This window comes from Cuculus canorus, chromosome 9 (assembly GCF_017976375.1).
Source record: "Cuculus canorus isolate bCucCan1 chromosome 9, bCucCan1.pri, whole genome shotgun sequence".
NCBI lineage: Eukaryota > Metazoa > Chordata > Aves > Cuculiformes > Cuculidae > Cuculus > Cuculus canorus.
The window spans coordinates 14,813,046-14,835,823 of record NC_071409.1 but is presented as its reverse complement, the minus strand read 5'-3'; the positions used below and the strand labels follow the sequence as shown (position 1 = coordinate 14,835,823).

Here is a 22,778-nt window from a genome sequence, read left to right as displayed (position 1 = left end):
ATAAAGAACAACAGTAGAATTGGGTCTGTGGTTCCAACAGCGCTGAGACCTTGTGCCCCAACATGACCCACCCGGGCTGCTGGGGGTAAAGGTTTTTAACCTGACTGACCCCCTATGAGCTTCCACCTCCCAGGTGAGAGCAGTGGGGTCCTGCCTGGAGCTGCCCTCCCACCCATCCACCCAACTCCTCCCATCCCAGAGGCACTGCTTCCCTTACCTCGCTCGCTTGGGAACCGTGGCGGATTTCTTTCTTGGCTGTTCAGCTGCTGAGCACACAAGCTGAGCGCATCCAGTGGTGGGAGCAGAGAGCAGAGTCCCAAAAACTCGGCAGTTTTGAGGAACTTTGCCAGAGTGGTACTGCTCGTTTTTTCCAGCTATGGAGAGATGGGGTCAAAGCGCACATCCATGACATTTTCTGCAGGGACAACCAGAAATCACAAGCCCTTTGGAGGACCTGGTTTCCAAGGAGGGAAATGGAGAAACCTGGAGACTGAGAAGCTCATTAGGAGGTGGCTTTCAACAGAGCAACAGAAATGAACGCTCGGAGAGAGCTGTGCAGCCCTCATGAAGGCAAGAATGGGGTTGTCCCAAGGACTGACGGCGTCACCAGGAGAATAAGGAAGGATGCTGAGGCAGCCTGGCAGGCAGGGAACAGTCCTGTGGGGTTGGCAGTGTGTACGGAGTGGCGAAGGTTTGTGGATCTCTGGCAATTTCCAGGCCTTCCATCTGTGGTTTGTTTTTTTTTTTTTTTTTTTTTTTTTTTTTAAATAATAAAAGGTAGCTCAAAGAAGGGAAGAGGAGCTGATGTTTTGGCGAATAAAAACAAACCTTTCAAATGCTGCAGGTGGATGACACAGGGGTGCAAGCTTTACAGACTGAAACAAAGATAGGATCAAGCCAAGCAAAAGAGAGCACCAACACTGGCAGCAGCAAATGGCCTGAACCCAGGAGTCCTTTTACTTGGAGAACAGGAAAAAGGAAGGGGGAAGCACAGGATTCTGTATGAAATCACTGCTTCTCAGTGCCTAGGGAAGGTTAAAAACATCCCCAAGAAAACATTTCTGATGTGGCTGCAGAATGCGTGGAAAAACACTAGAGTTTTTCTGGCCTGGCTAACAAAACCAGAGAAAAAAACCAGGTCCATTAAAAGGCAACTGTGAGGATGAGGATGGGGAAAGGGAATAAACACGCGGCACAGAGGGCGTAATGTTCATTGATCAACAGAAAAACAGCAGCAAGAAATACTGGAATTCATGGAAGTTTTAAAACTTTATTTCAAATTACCACGGTTTCCTGTTACGTTATCCATGTGCTGGAAGCTCACACTACTGGCAGAATACAGGCAACTTAAAATAAAGTATACAAGATCCCGACACATTTATATGTAACAGACTTAGAAATTATGGAATGTATTTACACACATACAGCATGGGATGAAGCTTTAAAATCCTTTACTCTATTAATTACACGTGTACACTGCTTTCAGAAATAACAAAATTAGATTGCTTTGTAAAACATCACCATCTCTATACAAAAGACTTCTTTAGACATCCAAATTCACCTTCCAAGTCCTTTGTTTGTAAAACATTTTTTCAAAGAACCATTTATAGTCATAAAAGGGTAAAAATACCATTTCCCATTGTGTCACTACCCGGAACAGAGGTGTTCTCGACACTGTAAAAAGCAGCCTCTGATTTATTTCATGCATGCCTCTACGGTCAGGGCCTTTCCAAAAGCCTCCTTTTCCCAGGGAGGGAAGACCCAAACCCTGGCTGGTTTGCCCTGACCACTAAGACAGCACCAGGGTCTCCCGAGTGCCAGAGCCACTCAATCTGAGCATGCGGCTGTGCTGAGTCTCAGCTGCTGCTCAGTGCTTGACATGGTTTGAGGCGGGATGGTGACACGATGGAGTCAGTGTATTAAATACCAGCAAGCACTGAACACTGATGGATTCCTCCCACACCCTCCAAGACAAATGCCCCGGACAGGAAGGACCTTTTTGCTTTAACACACAAAATAGAACTTTATACACGTTTTCTTTAAAATACTCTTCATGGGATACAACAAAAATTGCACATAAATACACCAAAAAATCCCAACCCATTTTGCAAAAGGGAACCGGAGTTGGTGTGGGTGTAATACATTAAATAAAATGTGTGGTGAAACCTCAGGTCTGGAGTTTTGTTCTAAACATCTGGTCAAGATTTACTGTTTGCCAGCACGACAACACGGGCTTATGAAGTCAAACTCACATGAATTGAAACCTCCAGAGTGAAGGTTGCTGAGAGCAAAGGAAGCGACACTGCGGACGCCTCGCCTGCCGCTGTGCAACCATCGCTCCTTTTGGGAGCCCAGCTGCAGCCCACGCCCCGCTCGTGCAGAAGAGGAGCGGTGTTAACTGGGCACTACAGGAATAGCTGTTTCTTGCAGTTGAGACTCAAGCCCCCACCCCCTTAATTCCTAAAAGCTAGTATTGATGAAATGTCAAACTTCCACCAACTGGAATACTGATAAGTTCATTTCCCCTAAGTGCTGGAATCATAGAATAGTTTGGGTTGGAAGGGACCTTAAAGATCATCCGTTTCCCGCCCCCTGCCATGGGCAGGGACACCTCCCACACGATCAGGCTGCCCAAGGCCCATCCAACCTGGCCTTGAACACCTCCAGGGATGGGGCAGGCACAGCTCCCCTGGGCAACCTGTGCCAGTGTCTCACCACCCTCATTGGGAAGTTCCTCCTGGAAGCTGGACTGAAGCAAACAACACCCCCTCACAATTCCAGGAAGGGAATGGTTTTCTTAAAATGGGAAGAAGGGTGTGCTGTTAAAAAGCAACGCGCCCTGTACCAATATAAGAGACCTAATATGGAAAACTAAGACAAAGTTGGTGCCCCCCTCTTTCATATTATGTGCAGAGACAAATGCAAAGGAAACCCCTGTGGTAGGTGATGTTTGCTTGTGAGCGGCAGAATCTTCCACTGAGCAAACACAGCGGAGACTGCAGACACTCCTGTGTGATCCCTTAAGAATTACCAACGCTTCTTGCAAGCACAAGGCCAACTGAAAGATGGAAGCATGTCTGTATGGAGTTGCTCCCCTCCTCCACCTATTCCAAGTACTGGCATTTTCATTTCTGACAGGGCCCAGGACAACGCGCTTACCCTGCAGGAAAACCTTTCACTTTTCAGCTGTGCAGTTTTAAATACCCTTCAGGCGTTCCTTTCCACTTGCGACACGATCAGCCAATGCCAATCAGAAGCAACTGGAATAATTATGTGAAATAAGAGATTCACAGCCACCACAATGGACCTTGAAATAAATACATGAAGCAAAACGGAGTGGAAACAGAACTACAAATCAAAAGGGGAAAAAATCCAGCTAGAGCCAGTCCTCTCCAGTGTTCCCACGGCAGGTTTACTTCCAAAAAAAGGCCCTGTAGCTAGCCTGTTTCCCTTTCTTCTTCCTTAATCCCTGTGAAATCCGCTTGGTGTGTTCTGCTTCAAACATATCCCCAGATGCAGTACCTACAGCAAATGCCTGGAGTTGGTCTCAGACCCCTTGCTCCATGTATCAGCAGTGTAACCATCTGGGCTTTAAATTGGGCTAAACCTAACACAGAACTGCACAGGCGGATAACTGGATTCTCCAAGGCCTTTTTTTGAGAGAGGAGGGTTATTGTAATGGATCTGGTAGTGAGCTTGGCCTCCTGACAAGGACCCAAGCACAGAGAGCTTGTCTTTGCTTTGCAGATCAACTTTCCAGCAAAACGCAAAACCTGTCTGCTGCATCTCCTGTTCCTGCACACTGGATTTCCATATTTATGTTAAGGAAAGAGGAAGGAAGTACTGGCAGTTCTGGAAAACCAGAGCATCTCTCCACATAAACTCCAGTGAAAAAAGACTTTCATTAAAGCCTTGTCATACCCACAAACAGGAGCAACATTTTGTAACAGATTTTGACAATTTGCAGCCCACCTGGAGAAATTCAGTAATTGTGTTCTTAAAATCATGCATGTCTCAGTGTCTGCGACAACCACCAGTGCTGGCACGTCTGCGTATGACCTTCAGCCTCGAACAAATGTATTATTTGATAATGGGTTCCTAAAGATGAGCATGGCAGGCTGTACCTCTTCACCCCACAGTGACAACACAGACACAGTTCCTGACGACACCTCGCCACCACGTGACAAACCGCTGAGTAACCAAACGCATCCTTACATGACCAGAATGGGAGGTGAAAGGAGGTAGAGATCTCCATCCACTGATGTTGGAAAAATGTTCAAGATGAAGACATGTTAAAACCCAAAGAGAAAGCGAACCTGGCAAGAATACCGATGTGCTTAACACAATTTGAACAGTTCTGACTTAGTATCTTTACAAAGGTGTTTCTTGTGGAGAAAGCATGCAGTACTTTTTCCCTTGGGAAAAAAAAAAAATTACTTCGTTTTTTCCTTCCAATTTCCAGTACTGAGGACACGACAAGACAAGTTAGAGCTGCCCGAGGTTCGACCCTGTTAAGAAACATTGCCGCTTATGATCGTGTGTCGCAATTTTTTAATACATAATGGAAATGGCTGTTCTGTGGGGGCAAAGAAATTCCCTTTCTTTGAACCCTGTGAGGAAGGAAAGAAATTTCATTCCCCCTGTGCCCACTGCAGCAACATCCTTTTTTACAAATTAATTCCCCTAGGAATTGCTTTTCCAACTCTACATCCACATCTTCAGTTTACACAAGGCCAGCCGGCTCCAAGAGCCAACTTCCAGAATTCCCTGCCTTCCTCCCAGTGAACTCTTATATTTTTTTTAAATAAGGGGCAAAAATATTGATAGTAAAAACGTTTGGAAACTGTTGTGATCTCCAAAAAAATGGAGAAATGACGTAAAACATTCCTGTCAGGAATCACGGAAACTCATTTCCTTAGAACAGAGCTCTGCGTGTTTGGATGCACTGCAAGGGCAGTAAAGTCTTCATGTCCTTCTGCTTAGCCAAGGTAACCCAAAAGGTCCCGGAGGTCTTTACACAGCAGACAAGTGGTGAAGTTGCTGCTGCTTTGGGGGTGCCAGCTCCAGGAGCGCCTGGACAGTCACAGCTACCTGTGTCAAACCCTTCTCTTCTAAAATATGTAGAGGCAAACATAATTGCTCCTGAATGGGGAACAAAACAAAGACAAAAACAAAACGGATGAAAAACACTCAACTGAAAAGAAAAAAAATTAAGCAAAAGGTGACTGAAATATGAAATGTTATGGACAGGCAGCACACACACACGAAGTATGAAATGAATTCTCTGCTTGTGACTAACAAACCGTGAACATGGCTACTGAAAGAAGGCGGCCCTGGGGTGGTCCTTGAGTTTGTTTATTAGAAAATTGTACAAGTAAGAATCCAAAAAAGGATGCTGGGAGAAGTGGGGAAGTCCCCTACTTCTGCCCACGCTGAAATGGCAGCAGTTTATGAAACCAAAAGTAAATGGAACTCGAGGAGGCAGAAAGCTTAGCTTCAACATGGTGAACCGTCTATACCACAGAGCAGGAAAGGACCCCTTTCCAAAACACAACTGCCTTTTTGAGGCAGCACTCACATAGCAAGTCTGTCCAGCTACCAAATGCGAGGAAAGATCTGCTTTAAAGCAGAGAATGAAATACCCAGTATGGGCTGTGGAAACACTATTCAAGTCTGAGAGGAAATGTTACACTGAAAAGCACTTCTCATCTCATGAGACATGCTGACTATCTGTCTGAAGTCCTATCCACATGCATGTAGTGATCTCAATCAATACCGAAATTCCTCAGAAGGCACAAAAAAGCAGAAGCCTTATGGAAGAAAAAAAAAAAAAGACTTGCTTTTATGTATGACTGAAACAACCTTGACAAGAAATGCAGAACGTGCCATTTCTCCTGTTCAAGGCAATGAGAAATCACCAGTGTATTTACAGACAAATCTCCATCCTATGTTAGGTGTGAGCCCCAAAGCACACCTGCTTAGCAGGTTACCTCCAGAGTCATTCTAAGGAATAAGAGTAATACGCAAAATGCAAAAAGAGGTTTCAAACTGTTTATTAATAATTGTGCTATTCTCAGTCTAAGAAGGATTTAAAGCCTCATCCTACATAAGTCCTTGGCACATCCTGGCTGTCCTCACTCCACAACAGCCAGGATACATGCCCAACAGTTCTCTGCATCTCTAGAAAATAACCAAAGTGTGTCCTTCCTATAGAACTACAAAGATGATTTTTCACATGTCATTTTCACAGGAACCTGCATTTCTCCACTTTTTGATGTTAAAGAAATCCTTCGGCATAAACAGTGGCAGGCAACACTCCTCCCGCAAAGCTCAGAGCAGAGAGAAAACAAACCCAGACTGATATTCTCACAGTAAAGCCATATGATCAGGCTGAAATACATTTTTCTTCCAGCAGATTTATGTTATTTTGAAAAAAAATCTGCTTTTTGAGAAAATACTTGTAAACTTGAGCAAATATGCCTTATCTTTTTTGTTATGTATGCAAATAGATAAGGAGGAAAGCTTTGGAATGACTCCATACCACAACCATGACAAACAAAACTTAAAAACTGGAAGGCACTGTTAGTGTAAAACCCCTTGCAGCTTTTATCACAGTGTTCATTAGAAGAAGTTAAGAAACATAGGAACCGAGTTCATTTTAGTTCATACCAGTAACCAGCAAAAATAGCTTATTTAAAAATAAAACAACGTCCCCCTGTCAAAGGTCCCTTCTTTCCTCAAAAATGTTTTGCTTGGACAGAATACTTTGTGCCATTTGGACAGAGGGCATCAACTCCTCTCCTTGCTCCTTTGTTGAATACTCACTTTATGTTACAAGAGCTTGTGAGATGCATGTACACAGAACCCAGTCTTACTGGTAGTGGCCATATCTGCAACTGAACTCCTGTGTATCTTAAACTGTGCCTCAGAGTCGTTGCCAGATTAATGTCGGAATGCTATCACCACTTCCACCAGGCTTACCAGCCATTTGCTGTATTTTCAGATCCAGCAAATTCACTGAACTGATGTTTGGAACAACCCTTTTACTGAACACTTACCTGTCCCTGGCCTCTGGGCAGTGTTCCAGAACTGATCTACACTCTGAGGAGACATGGACTTTTGCACATCCCATTGGGAGTGCCCTGAAGTTCTGAGGTGTCCCTGAGACATTAAAGCATTAACACACCAGGATGCTTTTCCTGGGAGGAGGAAAGCTTTGTGGAAGACTACCTGAGCTTTGTAAAACATTATAGAGTTGGGACTTATATTTCTGCAACTGTACAGTACAAATGTTTCTGAAAACAACTGGGTAAGTGGAAGAAGAGAATAACCATGGACCATGCATGGGTTGGGGTGCCCACAATCATGTGGCAACTCAAGAAGTTTTTGTAAAGTTTTATCCAGTTTATCCAGATATGCTACGCTGCTCTGTGGCACCTGATAGAATCTTAAAGATTTTTCCTTTGGTGCTAGAAAACTTTTCTCTCAAAGCCGTTGAAAAGCTCAATTTCTCTGAAAATTTCCTGTTTGACCTGTTAAGAAGCTCAAGTAGGTCAGGGTTCACTGATAGTTATTTTAAAAATCCTGACTCAAATACACCAGATCATACAAACATGAGAAATCAAATGCTCTGAGAAGCCGGATAAGGGGCTGAGGGTAACAAAATATAGATCAGTTGCAAAGTCCTGTGGACAAAACTTACCAGCCCATGTCTCCTAAGACTGTGAGATCTCATCAAGAACACTGATGTTGGAAAAAAAATACTCTGCATTCTTTAACATTTTTCATCAGATAATCCCCAATCAATTTACCAACGTGAGTGCAATTCCCATTATTCAGATAGGGAAACTGAGGCACAAACTGACAAGGCTGTTTGTTTTCCCAGTACTACATTGTTCGTCAGCAGACTGTATCATGCACTCACGTGTCCACACCTCAGTCCCTCGCTCTAGCCCATGGACAGCACTTCCTCCTCTGTACAAGTATTATATCTGCTAAATGTCACACAGCAAATGCAAAAGTGAATTGATTCACAGATGGTTGTGTCGGTGCACCAGTGTGTTTGCACATTGTACTTGTCACTTCTGTCCCGTCAGTGGGAAAGAAAGTGCTTCATATGCACAGTCTTGACAAAAACCAAAATCCTTTCCTGAGCACCGGAGTGATGGAGGGAGGAAGCAGCAACACTATCCTCAGCTAAAGAAAAAAGACCCAGCGATAGAACATACAGAGCGTTAGCATTAGAGTACAGTAAAACACCACAAAGCCCCAGAGCTGAATGGAAAGGGAGACAAGACTGGATTCTTCTGAATCTGTCCCCAGGGAAAGAAGAGTCTCAACTGTTCTTTTAACGCTGAGGTTTAGCTGAAGAATGTCAGAAGGGGAACAAAGATTGTCCTGTCCAGAGTGTGTGAGCAGGAAGGGAAAACAGACAGAAAAAAAAAGGTCAGTCAGTTAGCCATAGCAACATCTGCAAAGCAGTCAGTCATCTCAGATATAACCTACACGTTGGAGAAGCGCATCACAACTGGTTAGTTCTCACAAAGGAATCTGCAAGACTCCCATTGCAAAGAACTCACTCAATGCAAATATTTAGCATTCAATGAGGTGCCCATTATCTGTACAACTTAAACTTCTAACAGTCTTTGTTAAAAACATAGTAGTTTACACACACCTTAGTGAAAACCACTTCTCCCCAGGGCAAATGAAGAGGCTACAGGTTTCTGGGAAGCTGTTAGCGCTGAACAGTCACCAAAACTAAGTCTCCACATGTACCTAGTTAATGAAAACTGTAGGACAAGGGTCTATTTAGGGGTAACTGATGCTTGAATGCCATATCCTACAGAAATATCTACTACTAATTAAAGTTGAAGAGTTCTGTAACTACTCCCAATGTGTATACTTTTCCTTCCCCCTCACAGAGGTAACTACTGTAAACCAGTGCAATCTAGATGCATATGTCAATCTGTTCAGTTGTCAGTTTCTTTTGATGCAAGAGCTTTACCTAGCAAAGTCCTACAGAAACAGCTGCTCCCCTGTGGTGTCTGTAATGAGCATATCCTAAAGGCAGCTGTCCTCTTAGAAGATATTTCTAGGTAGATTCATACTTTCAGAAAGTCTTTTATTTTGTAATTAGAATTTATACAAAAGGAAATACCTGCAGGCATCTTTTCAAGAAAAGTACATCAGGCTGCCAGGCCCCTCTTGCGCACAGACATCTTAGGTTCAAATCTCAGTGGTGGGGGTATTTCAGTACATTTCCCCTGAGACACTCCCCTTCAACTCTTTCCAGTTAAAGCAAGAAACACGAAGAAACCAGAAGGGTTCTGATAGAGAGCAGGTGTAGCAGACTGGGTGTTCAGGCGCCTTTTTCTCCAGTGGTTGTTTTGTTTGTTTTTAAATTTGGATCATTTCAACCATCTGCCCTGTACTGCAATCCCATAAAAAATACATCTTCATATATGAGGGAGTTACAAATAGGACAGCTGGGGTGGAACTGAACAATTTTGCCCCAGACAATTTTATATTGTGCAGTTCTGCTGGGAGCAAAAGTCTGGAGTTTCTCAGGGGAGCAAAAGAGCGCAGGATCTCAAAGCACTAATGATTACTTACAACTCCCTCCCACTTTCCAATGAGATTCACCACTGAATCATGTAAAACTGCCAGGCAGCTAAATAAATATGCTGTCCTGAAATCCCAGTGGCTCAAATGTCTGCCAGTGAGGCTATCTGAAAATACCAGAAAATACTGCAGGATTGACTCAAGAACAGCGCTTTTAGAAATAGCTGGGAAATGAGTCACTAGGTCTGCCTTCCCTTTTTAATATATATGAAAGAAAGAAAATGGCATCTACAACAGAAACACTAAGCCTTAGTAGCACAAGAAATCAAACCAACTAATGCATTAGAAGAAAAATTAAGAAAAATATGACATATCAAAACTATTTGTACTGAGACAGCTGCTGAATAAGAAAAAGTGGAAAGGACAGGACAGTATAAAACAGCATGACCGGACTCAGATGGACGATTTATATGTTTCCATCTCCTAGCTCTTCCAAGTTTCAGAATAGGATAAGGAATACCAGAAGATAGACTTCTACCACTGGTACATAACAAAAGACTTTGGATCTACACAAAGATAGCTACCACGAGAGAAAGGCCAATAACACTGCAGCTTTTTGGTGAGACAGTAGAGATGTTCATGTAAGAGAATTATTCTGAAGGAACATGAAAAGCTCTATGATAAAAATAACACAGGCCAAATATCATCCCACGTTTAAGCTGTCAAATATCTAATCTTGAAAAAATGTAATTGTTCTTATAGAAACACCTTGCAATTCTAAAGGCAGACTCTAGCTGCATCGGCTATTATGAATTTGAAGCACAACAGTAAGTGAATCAGACACCTCTCATAAACTGTAGCTGACTTCATTTTACTCTGGAAGACAATGCAAGATAAGTCTGCCTACTGCAAAAAATAGCTTATATTTAAACCTTCTGAAGTTTTAATCGTTTTGTTTTCACCAAATGTTTCAAAGATTCTACTTTGTGAAGCATACAAAATTGCACCTGAAACAATATAAGAGGATAGCAGAAATACATACCTGAGGCACTCCAATCCTTCTGCAAGCTTCCAAAAAATTCTCCACATTTCGCCTGCATTTTGCCATTGTAAGTTTAGGCTGTAAAGAACAGGAGGTAAGCATTCAGTGTTCTTCACTGGCAGAATTCTAAAAGATTATTTATTTAATATTATATATTATATATTATATGTATATTATATATTAATATTATATAATATTAATATTATTTATTTCTTTATTTTTATTTAAATAAAACTCTCAGTCAAAAATCTACCACGCTGACAGCAGCTTCTCTAATTCAAAGCAGGCTCTGTTGTAGTTTGCCCTTCTTTAGAAAAGCAAGCCCAAATTTCAAAGCTATTTTATGAAGAGCTAATTGATGAATGCTGGATGGTTGTTTTTTCTTTTTTAAAAAATACACTTCTAAGCTGTGCAATGTTTCTGTATACGGTGTTAGTTAAAACTGGCTAACGTTTTAGTGACTACACTTTGACAATATTAAAAATATATTTTGAATGAAACACACATGCTGTGATTTCAGAGCAATTTCATGACAGGAAGCAATCTGAAGCCTTTGCTGGACTACTATAATAAAAAAATACATAAATATCAAACCATATTTCAATTAACAAAGAGATAAAAAAATGAAGGCTAGATGAAATCAGAAAATAATAGGAGAGAACTGGATTTGAAGCTTGTTGCCTGTAAGCCTCTTGTAGATGTGTCTGATGCAGCTGTTTGAATTGCCTTCACTGACATTTTTTCAAGCTAGCTTTTTCCTGCAGTTGGCTTTCACACCTCTACATAGACAAAACTACGGCACAGGCTATGTCTTTTTTCTATTCTTGAAGCTTATTCTTTTCTGGTTAAAGGGACACAAGCTTCCTACTCCTTTAAAGAGGTGACCCACAGTCTACATAGCAGCAGAGAGCAGTCTCTGTGAGTTCAATATTTTTCCTTAAGTTGAGGGGTTTCTGCTCTGTCTCCTCAATGTGCCGCATTTCTCTACCGAGAAAGCATATTAAAGGCTAGTGCTGACTTCTTCCCCTGAAGGATGAAGGGAATACAAAGATCACATTGTGACTGAGGAATGACATGATGCCTCTTCTGCTCCTGGAGCACTGTAGCTAAAGGCTGCCTCTTTCTTGGGATTTATATGACAAAGTCATGATTTAATTCCTCACACAGAATATTCAGCAGCACATAAGATCAGGCCACTTAAGGGATACTCTCAATGACTCAAGTCTTCTGAATAGTGGCTGCATGCCTTTTTTCTTAATGACTCCACAATCTGTCTGAAGTGTTGATGCATCCAGTTTAATCGTTCTCCAAATAATGAGATATCTGCTTGTTGACATTAAGTCCAAGAGAGAGGAACCACAATGATATATTAGGCAGCCCTGTAAGTGTGAGTGCAGATTCCAGCCAACACAAAGACTGACTCCAAAATAAGGAAAAACAAACACTACACGCATGTTTCAACAGCTCCATGAACTATCTTCATGTTTTTTTTCCTTATTCACATAATTCAAAAGTGTGTAACAAGCAATCTGCCCCCGCCCCGTAATACTTTTAAGTAACTGACCCTCAATATTGTCACCAAACTTTCCAACTTCTACCAATATAGATCAGGTAAATAATCTGTCACTATTTCATAGTTGTTGACCTTTCTCTGATTCTCTGCATTCCCTATATGTTACACAATAATGTACGCAGAAACACATTATCTGCATTGCTTTCCAGAAACACTGCTGTTAGAGTAAGAAAAACAACTTCAGAAATTTTCAGACTTTGCTGTGCGCTTCCTTCCTTGCTCTCAGTGGTTCCCAGATACAACACCTTTCTTTGCTGTTACCACAAAGACATGACTGGATTTGTTTTGTCCTAGGAGATGCTGTTCTCCAAGAAGCTGCTGAACTTCCTAAGCAGAGGAATTTGTAGAGCTGTGAAGTGAACCCAAGAACCAACTTGGCTTCTGTGGCTGTCTTCACCGTCTTGTGTAGTGGAATCCTAAACGTGGTGGAGAATGTTGTATTTTTGCTACTGTTTCCCTGAACTTCTTGGACCTCTTGATCTGTTGAAATATCCTACTTCAGCTTTCTCACTGAACCGTCTCTTAACTCACCAGTTTTCGAGTTAATAGGACTTGAAAATGTTAACATCTTCCTAAAATCTGTGCTTAAAGTAACTTCATTTAAACGAAACAAATCCAAATATATTTTTTTAATCAAGCTATACACCATTTTTAGACAGAACAAATGGCTATTTTTTGTCATGTACGTTCACAGAGAAGAATGCTGAATTTAGCATTTGTCTGGATCACAGAACATTGTTGAATGTTATTCTGGATCCCTATAAAATCCTGTCATTATTACATACTTACAACAGCAGGTGAGGGGACATGAATGCTGGGAACAGATCGGGGTCGCACATGATTAGCTAAATGGCACAGAACAACCCCATCGGTGAGAGCTGCTCCAAGATCACTGGGCAACGACACTTTCAACCGTGATTCAATATTCTGCAGAAAAATGAACACGGACACACAAAAAGTAAGAGCTGGTTTTCTCCAACTGCTTCCCTCTGTACAACGTTTTATAGGAGGCAGAAGTGGTTCCGTTACAAGACTCTGTCCATCCTCATGACATTTCTAAACAGCTTTCTGAGTAACAGCAAGGAGAGCTCTGTGCACTACTGTGGCCCAGAGCTGACCACAATCTGGGAGCAGTAAAGTTCAACAATGAACAAACAGTTTTTATTGTACAGCACAGGGGACGAATACAACCATTATTAAAAAATAATGGAAAAGGGGGTCCAAGAACAGTACTGCTAATCCTACTTGTTCTCAGAGAACAGTTCTGCCAAGGGAAGTGAAAATAATTGTCTGTGGGCTGGAGCACAACACAGTTACCAAAAGTCATGGTAGTATTTTCCACTGTAAAGAAAAACCCGAACTACTTGGCATAAACAGTTTTAAAGAAACAAGGTAGTTACCATTTGTATAAGGGAATGAATAAAATTTTCAGTTTGGGCTTTTAATCCTATTTCAAATGCTCTGTGAATTTCACTGAGTTATTATGATGTATCTATTTTTTTTTTAAAAGTATTAAACAAGATTTACACTTACTTGGGAAGCAGAACAAGAGACAAGAGTACATACAGAGCATTCTGAGAAAAGAGAGGCTCTGCAAACAGTACCAAGCTTTGCTTTGCTTTATTAAGTTACATAATAACTTTCTCGTTTAGGGAAAGGTGATTATCTTTAGTTTAAAATTTACACAGAAAAGGAACTCTTTCTGTCCATCTGGGATGGCTTTTCAAATCAGCTTTAACAAGTAGGAATTCCTATTTCTTGAGAAAGCACTAACAATTAATTACTGCATCCGAAGGGATCCCTTCCTACTCTGCAGAAACAAGCATCAGGCAAAGCACAGCGGTACCTTAATGCCATGTGACATTTTCAATATTCATGTGTATTGTCATTGTATCCAGGCACAAACCAGGAGCGTGTGGCCCTGACCAGGCAAAGAGCACAACCATAAGGAATATTTGTATCTCAAGTGTTCTGCACTTAACTAAGGATAAGACTATAACCAATAGATGGATCCCAAGCACACAAGGAAACCAATCATGCTGTTACCATGACTGGCAGTAGTCTGCGTTCCATCTGCTCCTCTGTGGGCTTTACAGCAAAGAGGAGTTTAAAAAAAAAAGGTTAAAAATGCAGTAAGGCAGCTTTCCAGGGAGTTCCTTACAAGTGTGAAGGCTGATAAAGAAGAAAGAATTAAAAGCAGAGTCACTCTGCTGGACACTCAGAAGCAAGAATCAGCACAGTATATTTTACGGAATTTGAAGCTGACTTTATCCACCACGAAACCCACAGTGAACACTACTGCACCACCTGAAAGAAACACTCAGACTGTACAATGACATTTAAATTTGGTCAACTGTTCACCATATTGATTCAGAAATCGGTCCAAAACAAAAGGACAGATTTAGCATGATGCATTTACTAAGCTGCTTGCACACTGGCTGCTGGCAGCACTTACCTTACGGAGCTGCTCTATCAGCTCCAGCTCCTCCTCTCGCTGTTTGGAGTTTTGTCTCACTCTAGGGTCCACAGAATCATTAGCGGGGGACAAGGCACGGGGAGAAGATGGAGTAACAGCTAAAAAAGTAGCATAAAGGAATGAAAATCACTAAGCTTGGTTTGGCCGATTGCCCTTCACTGCTGTATAACACATGCATACACAAGGTTCTGGAATGCGTACAATGCATTCCTTTCCACAAATCTGTTTCTTTCATTTGATTATTAATCAAACTAATGACCTACTAATCTAAAGGAGCTGTTCTATAACACATTTGCCTTTCTCTTTAGATTCTGCTCTTTCTGTTGGCTAATAATCAATCACAAAAAGAGGACAAAGTCTTGCCAGATGAAATGTCTTGAAATAGTTCAGTCCTTCTACACAAATTGCAATTCTGTTATGTGCAACTGTACAATGCAAAATTTAAGAAGCTGCCTCCACCCATGGCATTTTTTATGGCAGTTTTTTATGGCATTTCCTTGGTATCTTTTTAGCACAGACCAATTTAGCCACATTTACACAAATATGACAAAAGAATATTTGACAGCTCTAAATATAAAAATTGCTTATTCACAAACTATTTAATGCCATTTGTCTACAAATGGAACTCTAAAAGTAGTTTGATGATAATGACCTGAAGTAACAGAACAGTGCAAACCTTAAGTAATGCAGATGTTAATATAACAGAGCAAAACTTGCTAATTTCTGTGCCATATAACCTACCTTTGTTTGCTTCACCCCTGACAGCTGCTCGGAAAAGGAAACTCTCAGGTCGCTGGGAAGGGTTTCTATAGGAAGGTGGGGCTGCATGGCCAGGATATGGAGGGGAAAGGTGGACTAAACAAATGTGGAAAGGCACAGGAAAGGATAAGAGGAAGAAGGAAATGGTTAGAGTTTAAATAGGAAATGGGTTCAGCAATGTGGTAATTAAAATGAACAAAACAAAAATTTTAATATAATAATGACAAAATAAATTACAGCCATGCATGATAAAAGCACAGAGCAGGAAAACACACTTCCAAGGATGCCTGCATGCAAAGCACATTCCACATACCAGTTCCAACAACTGTTCTGACTGTTGCTGAATGCATCTGTGTGCCACAGCCTGTATAAAGGCCTAAACCACCCAAAACCCACGCTCTGCCTGAGGACACGCTTCATCCTTGTTCTCTTCCCTCATGTGTTTCTAAGGAGACCCAAATATCCTGAGTAGATTCTTCTAGAACATACGCTCTCTTCTCTTCAAAGTACAAATAAGTAAGCAGGCATTTTGAACTTGTTTTTCACAAACTGTTCTTCCTTTTCCTGTTACCTGTCTGAGCAGTAGGTGAGCCGGAGGAGATGGTAGGTCTGTCATCACTCTGTGGACAAAAAAGCAGAAGAGGGTAAATGGTCCTAATCTGGAAAAGCTGTGACGACATTTCACTTTGCTGTATTTTAAAAAAAATGCTCCATCCATCTAAATGTGTTTCAGAAAAGAAAGCAGGAATGTGGAAAGACACAGTAGACTGTTCCCCAAGTCTCATCTCTGCAGAAAGTAACGAAGTCTTTTCTTTTGCAGAAATGACACAATTTTTTTTTTCTGGGGGAAAAGAATGATGAAACAGCACTGACTGCAGTGACAGATCTTCATTTATTCTGCCTTCCAACCAAAAATTTCCAAGTGTTATTTGCAAAGAGGACACTGAAAACCAGATAATTAAACAACATGCAGAGCTTGCATCACAGCAGCACCAATAGGGATACACCTCTGACACCCTGCTAATGCAAAACTGCTACTTACTGAACATCACTCTCCCCAGTGAAAGACACTGCGGTTCTATTACAGTCCTGACACAGACTGATGATTTCTTGTGATGAATGCTTTCAGTGTAGCAGTTTCCACAGAAGAGAAAGAAACATAAGATATCTGTATTCAAAAGCAAGCTGGCAAAGATTACAAAAGTATTTTTGATGAACTCAACTTGGTCAAGACTAAATCATCTTGTACAGAAAAAGCAACGTCATAGACAACCAAAAACCCCTTGGAGCACAGACTGGTTACCATGTGTTTATAGCTTAGGCCTCCTGCAGACACAGCCTAAAGCTAAGATGCGGTAACTTCTAATACAGTTTAAGCAGGTTAATTGGATTCATACCCTACCTGAATGTTTGATTAGAAGCTGACAGACTAACACCTGTTAAAACAGATGTGTGGATCCAAGAGTTTTTTTGTTGGCTTTAGTGGTGAATGATAATAGCAAGAGATACCTTGACAGGACTGAAGATAGAGGCATTAGGCAGGGTAGCAGCACAGCTTTCCTGATTCAACCCTGACTGTGACTGAATGCAGAAAGAGAGATAAGGCAGTAGCAGTGTTAGCAAACAGCTGACAGGTCATGCACAGAGGTGGAATGCAGCAGACAAGTTAAAAAGGAAGAGGTGATCATGAGCACGTTCTCAGAAACACTCAACAGGCAAAAGATACACACTTGCTGAACTACAGTTAAAGCCTTCCTACCCTCCTGAACCTCCTGGCTAACAAGCTTGGGAGATGCGATGTTGCTTTTACACATAACACACTGGCATCAAAAGCAGAACTAAGAACAGCAAAATAAAAGCTTCTTTATTAACACCTAATATAACACCTATGCCATTAGACAAAAGGAAATTTTACCCTATAACAGTTCATTCTGAGCCACTATTCAGAATAAACAGCTTTATTTTTAATGTTTCAAGCATGTTATGCATTTTTAGTAAGTTATTTTCCTTTCAACTTTGTAAAACCAGAAAGACCCACATCTAATGGGCTCAAGAACATACACTGTGTCTACCACAAACACCTAATGCTGATCCTTGTGAATTCGACATTAAATAAATAAGACTCTAGCTCTTGGAGAAAATGTCAGTGTGAAGATTGATGGTGGTGTCACAAATAAAGTGCAGCCAAATTTCAAATATAACAAAGACAATCAAAATAAACAACTTATTGTTTGCAGAACGGGATCACCAATATGCCAATCTGTCACTGACAAACACCTAGAAGGCCAAGCACTGTGGTCTTATGGAAAGCACAATCAAGATGTTAACATTTGAGGACTGAATGGCTCAAGAATGAAACTAGATTCTCTGAAATGGCATTGAAATAGCCAAAGGGCAATTCAGCACAGGAAAAGAACACCAAATGGCACTTCAGAACAGTACAACCAGGAAGGACTAGAAGAAGAGGCTATACTTAGGGCAAGCCATAAAACCAAATATCTTTAGGCCCTATGCAGGCTCAACAGCTGATCCTCAAGACAGCCTCTTTCTCCACAGCAGTGCAGAGCAAAAATTGTGAGTTTCTTCTTGTTTTGAAGAGTGTCAAATTATCACTTGACTTGCACAGAATGTAGGCTAGTATATGAGAACAGTAAAATAAACTGAAGTAGGTCACCTGTAACATTAACATAACTGTTTATTCCCGCATGAAAACAGCAAGACAACCTTGATGCAGACTAACAAGAAGTCGTCACAATCCACGTACCCTGCAGTGGGTGAAGGGAAAGGGAACACGGCACGGCACAGCACAGGGTAGGACAATCACAATAGCAACACACTGCATGCTCGTCACCTGTTTGCGAGTCCCTGGCCTTCTTTTAATGGTATTGGTGTTATTGTCAATCTCAAACACAAAGAGAGGCTCAAAGCCATTCTGTCAGGGACAGCAAAGAAAGAAAGAAAGGGAAGAAAGGAAGAAGTGAGGCAAAGAAAACTCAAAGTTAAGTTAGCCTCAATACAAAAGGAAACAGGCTGCTGCAATTCAGACGTACACACTGCAATCGGCCTCTAGCACTGAAGTCAGAGAAATCTCCTGGCGCCAGAAACAACTGTAGATACGAGGACTGCCAAAGCAGAGCCCAACCAGAAAGAGCTCCATGCCATCCAAATAAGGGTATTTTAAGGGAAGCTGATTATTAACCGTTTGAATACGCAAACAGATTCCAACAGTCTGTGAGAAAACTCCAGGGTACAAGTTAGCATAATTCAAGTCCTGCTTACTTTACTCATACCATTACCATCTGTAACACACTGGTGCCTAAAAGCCTTGACTTAAAACGTTTCAGGGATCTCATGTGCTAACAGTAACACGATGGCCTCGGGCCATGTTAGAGACCACAACGAGAAAACACAATGCAATGCAGGGAGCCCACGGGTAGCGATGGCACAAAGGTTATGAAAGGAAGAGGCCACACCAGCCACCTGATGTTTGTCAAGCATTTCACAGCCTTCACAACAGAGAAACTAAGCAGCAGTCTAAGAGGACGTTTTGGGTTTTATTTTCCTTCTATAGTATCCACCTTGTAAGAGACAGTACGGGAGAAAACAGGAAGGTGTTTGGGGAAAAACGAGATTCATAAGCAATCAAGGCTGAAATCATTAGCCCTGTCTGAAGCCCTGACACTGTCTCAACAGGTAACCCACAATGAGTGGGACTGACTGCCCTTGTAAGAACAGCAAGCAGAATCTGACTAATATAAAATTTTGAGGTATATAGCGTATTTTCTCAGAGAGGCTCGTGACTACATTTCTTCAGCAAAATTTTAGTTAGCTTGGCTACGAGAAGTCAAAATTTTAGTCAAGCTTGGCTCATGTGCAACGAGCCAAACTTCACTCCACTTCTAATCACAGGGATTAAAAGAAACACAGAACTCAACTGAAGTATTAACATTCATAGAAAGTATGGGGAGACCTTTTGTGAGCTCAGACTGTCCTGAAATTGCTGTAAACAGAAGGAAACAGAGTAACCTGTCCAATACAAATACATATGAATTTTAATTAGTGAGAAAAAAAACAAGGAAGAGACCAAAAGAAATATGATGTAAGGTTTAAAAAAAAAAAAAAAAGGATAACCACAACTTAAATCTTGGTTTTAAGAAAATTTTTGTTAAAGCAGTAACAATACCGGAAGAGGTAAATAGTAAAATAAAAGGAAGCTTACTTGCTTTCTAACTATGTATTAAACTTATTAAATTTTTAATCTTTCTCTTAAATATGAGCTGAAAACATTGTTTGAAGCAAAAGAAAAGCAACTGCTCAGTTTACAGTGCTCAGATGTAATGAGGGAAATGCTGAACAAAAGAGTATTTACCATACCTCTATGTAATACTCCCCTCTTTTGCCATGAGGTGTTATTCCCACACCACAAAGCCTGAACTACCAGATGAAAATCTATCACTTTTTAAAAAAAACTTTAAAATATTTTTTTAAAACTACCGTATCTGCAAGTTTCAATGTCCAGAAGCTTTGTAAGGCAAGGTTTACACTACTGCATGCAGTCTTTACACAGAGAGAAAAAAAGACAGAGGGGAAATGATGTAAATGGAAAATGTATACTGAAAACTATCATCAGCAAACAGAATTTTGGTATGAACTGCCTCTCTGCTTTGGTGGAAGAAAAAAATGTCCTCAGAAATTAGATCTAGCTAAATTTCAAATTAATAAGCACAGGGACTATGTCAAATGAAATGCAATAGAATATAAAAAGGCAAAAAAGTAATTTAACTCTGACAGAGCATTTTTTTTTTTTTTAAAGCAAACTAATGAACTTTTGTTTGTTGTTGAACAAGTTTTCACCCTACAAAATACATTTGTGGAAACAAAAATGCCACAAATTCATGAGCTAGCATTGGCTTAATGTTCCAGTTACAGTAACTGCCAGAAACAGCTGCCCTGGCATATGTCATCATTAGACACAGTGTGTATTTCCACTACAAAACAGAGTTGCAGATCATACTTCAACGGTTCAGAAAAAAGTTATTTCATACACTACTATAGTTTAGTGCCACTGAAAAAAAGCAAGGAATTAAAAGAAAAATGATTGCTTTCCAATCTAGTCCAATCCTTCCCTACAAGTTGGGCCACTGTTTTGTGAAGTGCAGGATGTAACTTGGATAAAGACACAAAGGAGGCAAACAGCGATGCAAGACAGTTTCAAAATCATTTCTGAAAATTCCAAGTCAGATAATGTGAAATTCTACGCATTAATTTGCCACAAAAGTCACGGGATCACACAATCTCACAGAAACGGGGCCTTTAAGGTATCTTTAAAATACATTCCAAAGATTAACTGACAATAGAGTATCAATACTTAACTCACACCAATACTGCTCTCCTGCTTCTTGTTATCTAAATATGAAAGCAAGTTTTTATATACTAATTGATTGGGATTTCTCTAAAAGGGCACATGCACGATCGCTAAAACTCTCTCCAATATTATAGTCCTTTTTCCTCTCCTACACAGTGCTAGAAATGTGAAAGCAGGAAAACCAGAAAGCCTGAAAAAAAGAGACAGTAAATATCTTGACCAACATGGACTGGAGATATTCTAACTTAGAGCAAAGCCTAAAGAAAATTTAGGCAGATAATGCAAGTGCATGAATTAAGAAAATAAATCCCATGCATGCAGTCATGCAACAGCAGGCAAATCAGGCGTATTTGTATTTTATAGAAATAGATTATGGCATTAATGAAATTCTTTAGTAATTCCACATCACAGATGCCACAAGGAAGAAATAGCATAAAACATGAATTAAGTACATAAATGTTTTAAGTTTTGCTAAGTGTTCAAAATGGATTATTTCTGAGACATCTTCATCAATAAACAATAAAAAAGTATGAGGAATATTTCATTAGATGTAGCATTCATATATAGAGTAGCTTTTCCCTGTGCTATGATATGGTTACCCAGACACTATGTATTCCTAACCACCCTGTATGCAGACAAGTTACAGTATAAGGCTGTACTTGAAGCATTAAAACTGCTTACTTGACGCTGAAGGGCACAGCAATTAGTAAGCAAGCTAAATAGAGAAGAAATCAAACCAGAGCAACTGGATATGAATTTTTTATTTCAGAAGCTATTCTTTACTATCAGTAATTTTCTTCTGCTCTCAGCAAAAGATAAACTCTAATTATTTTGTGGAAAAACATCACTATATTATTAACAAATGGATGACAGTACAAGTAGCAACATATTTATAACATGAAAGTTCACAGCTAAGCTACTTTTGAAAGAAGATGGTCATGTTTTATGCTATTTAGATTAGCTCTAAAATAGTTGGTCTAATCTGAGACAATCATAACATGTTATTTCTATGCTCTAGAATCAGCCACATAAAAAGGCCGTTACGTGCAGGATCTTACCACTAACAAGGCACTATCATCAGTATGTTGAGACCTTCTGGATGGAAAGGGACACTGGGAGGTGGGAGAGATGGAGTAACGTCAGAAACACACAGAATGTCAGAAACACACAGTATGTGAACAGACAGACATTTTGGAACACGTGCTCCTTCTTTATAGCATTGTGAGGCTTCTTTTAAAAACCCATAAAATGTATGTAACTCCGTAGGAATACAGAGCCACGTGACCCATGAGTTAAAGTGTATTCACATTACTTAAGGAATCAATTATTCTGCTTTCTGCGTTGTCTCAAGCAAATACAGACAACTATGTATTCACAGCTCTTACTGTGGTAGAACAAAGGACCCTTTAAAGGAATAAATTAAGAACAGAAGAACATTCAGAAGGAAAAGGAGCAAAACCTATTTCAATTACCCCATGTTTCAGTAATTTTCTAACAAAAAAGAGTTAGTTGGAAAATGCTGCTAAAGAAGTATTTATATTCATTATATCATTAAAAGTTTTGATCTGATTAACACTGCCAAGTGAATTATCTTCCCCTGGAGTAAACTATGGATACCAAGTAGTGGAACAGCTATTACTATGCAGAAATCTAATGCAGAGAATGAACAGATGTCATTGGCTCGGCTCTGTATATTCTACAAGACTGAGTCTTGTATGATTTGTGTTCCCTGCTGACTTACTGGTTTTGATTATAGAACTACAGCAGAATAAAACTTAAAAAAAAAAAAAGTATTGCTTTTTCTGACAGCCCTCTAAATTCTAATGCTTAATCTTTCTGAGACAGCTGTTGATCTACTGGGAGAAAACAGATCAACCATGGATGACTGGAACACAATAACTTGTCTGAATCGTCCCCTTAGAAAGTAACCTGTGCTGCTCACAAGGAGCATCTTAAAATGGAATGTGAAATACATTTTCCACATAGAACATAGACAGATACA

General features: G+C 40.4%; 1 protein-coding gene across 14 annotated transcripts in view; it reads right to left on the bottom strand.

The window, feature by feature from the left end:
* Positions 1-1,251: 1,251 nt before the first annotated feature.
* LRCH3 (leucine rich repeats and calponin homology domain containing 3) overlaps positions 1,252-22,778 on the bottom strand; it is a 65,197-nt gene continuing 43,670 nt past the window's right edge. For 2 of the 14 annotated variants that reach the window (XM_054074725.1, XM_054074729.1), the window contains exons 14-22: positions 21,835-21,888; positions 18,263-18,343; positions 16,921-16,992; positions 15,983-16,031; positions 15,394-15,507; positions 14,632-14,750; positions 12,966-13,103; positions 10,604-10,681; positions 5,151-8,397 (exon numbers count right to left, since the gene is read on the bottom strand). In XM_054074725.1, the coding sequence (XP_053930700.1) occupies positions 8,197-8,397; positions 10,604-10,681; positions 12,966-13,103; positions 14,632-14,750; positions 15,394-15,507; positions 15,983-16,031; positions 16,921-16,992; positions 18,263-18,343; positions 21,835-21,888 (906 nt within the window). In that variant the 3' untranslated portion in view covers positions 5,151-8,196. The other 12 variants (XM_054074727.1, XM_054074734.1, XM_054074730.1 and 9 more) reach the window with 12 other exon arrangements.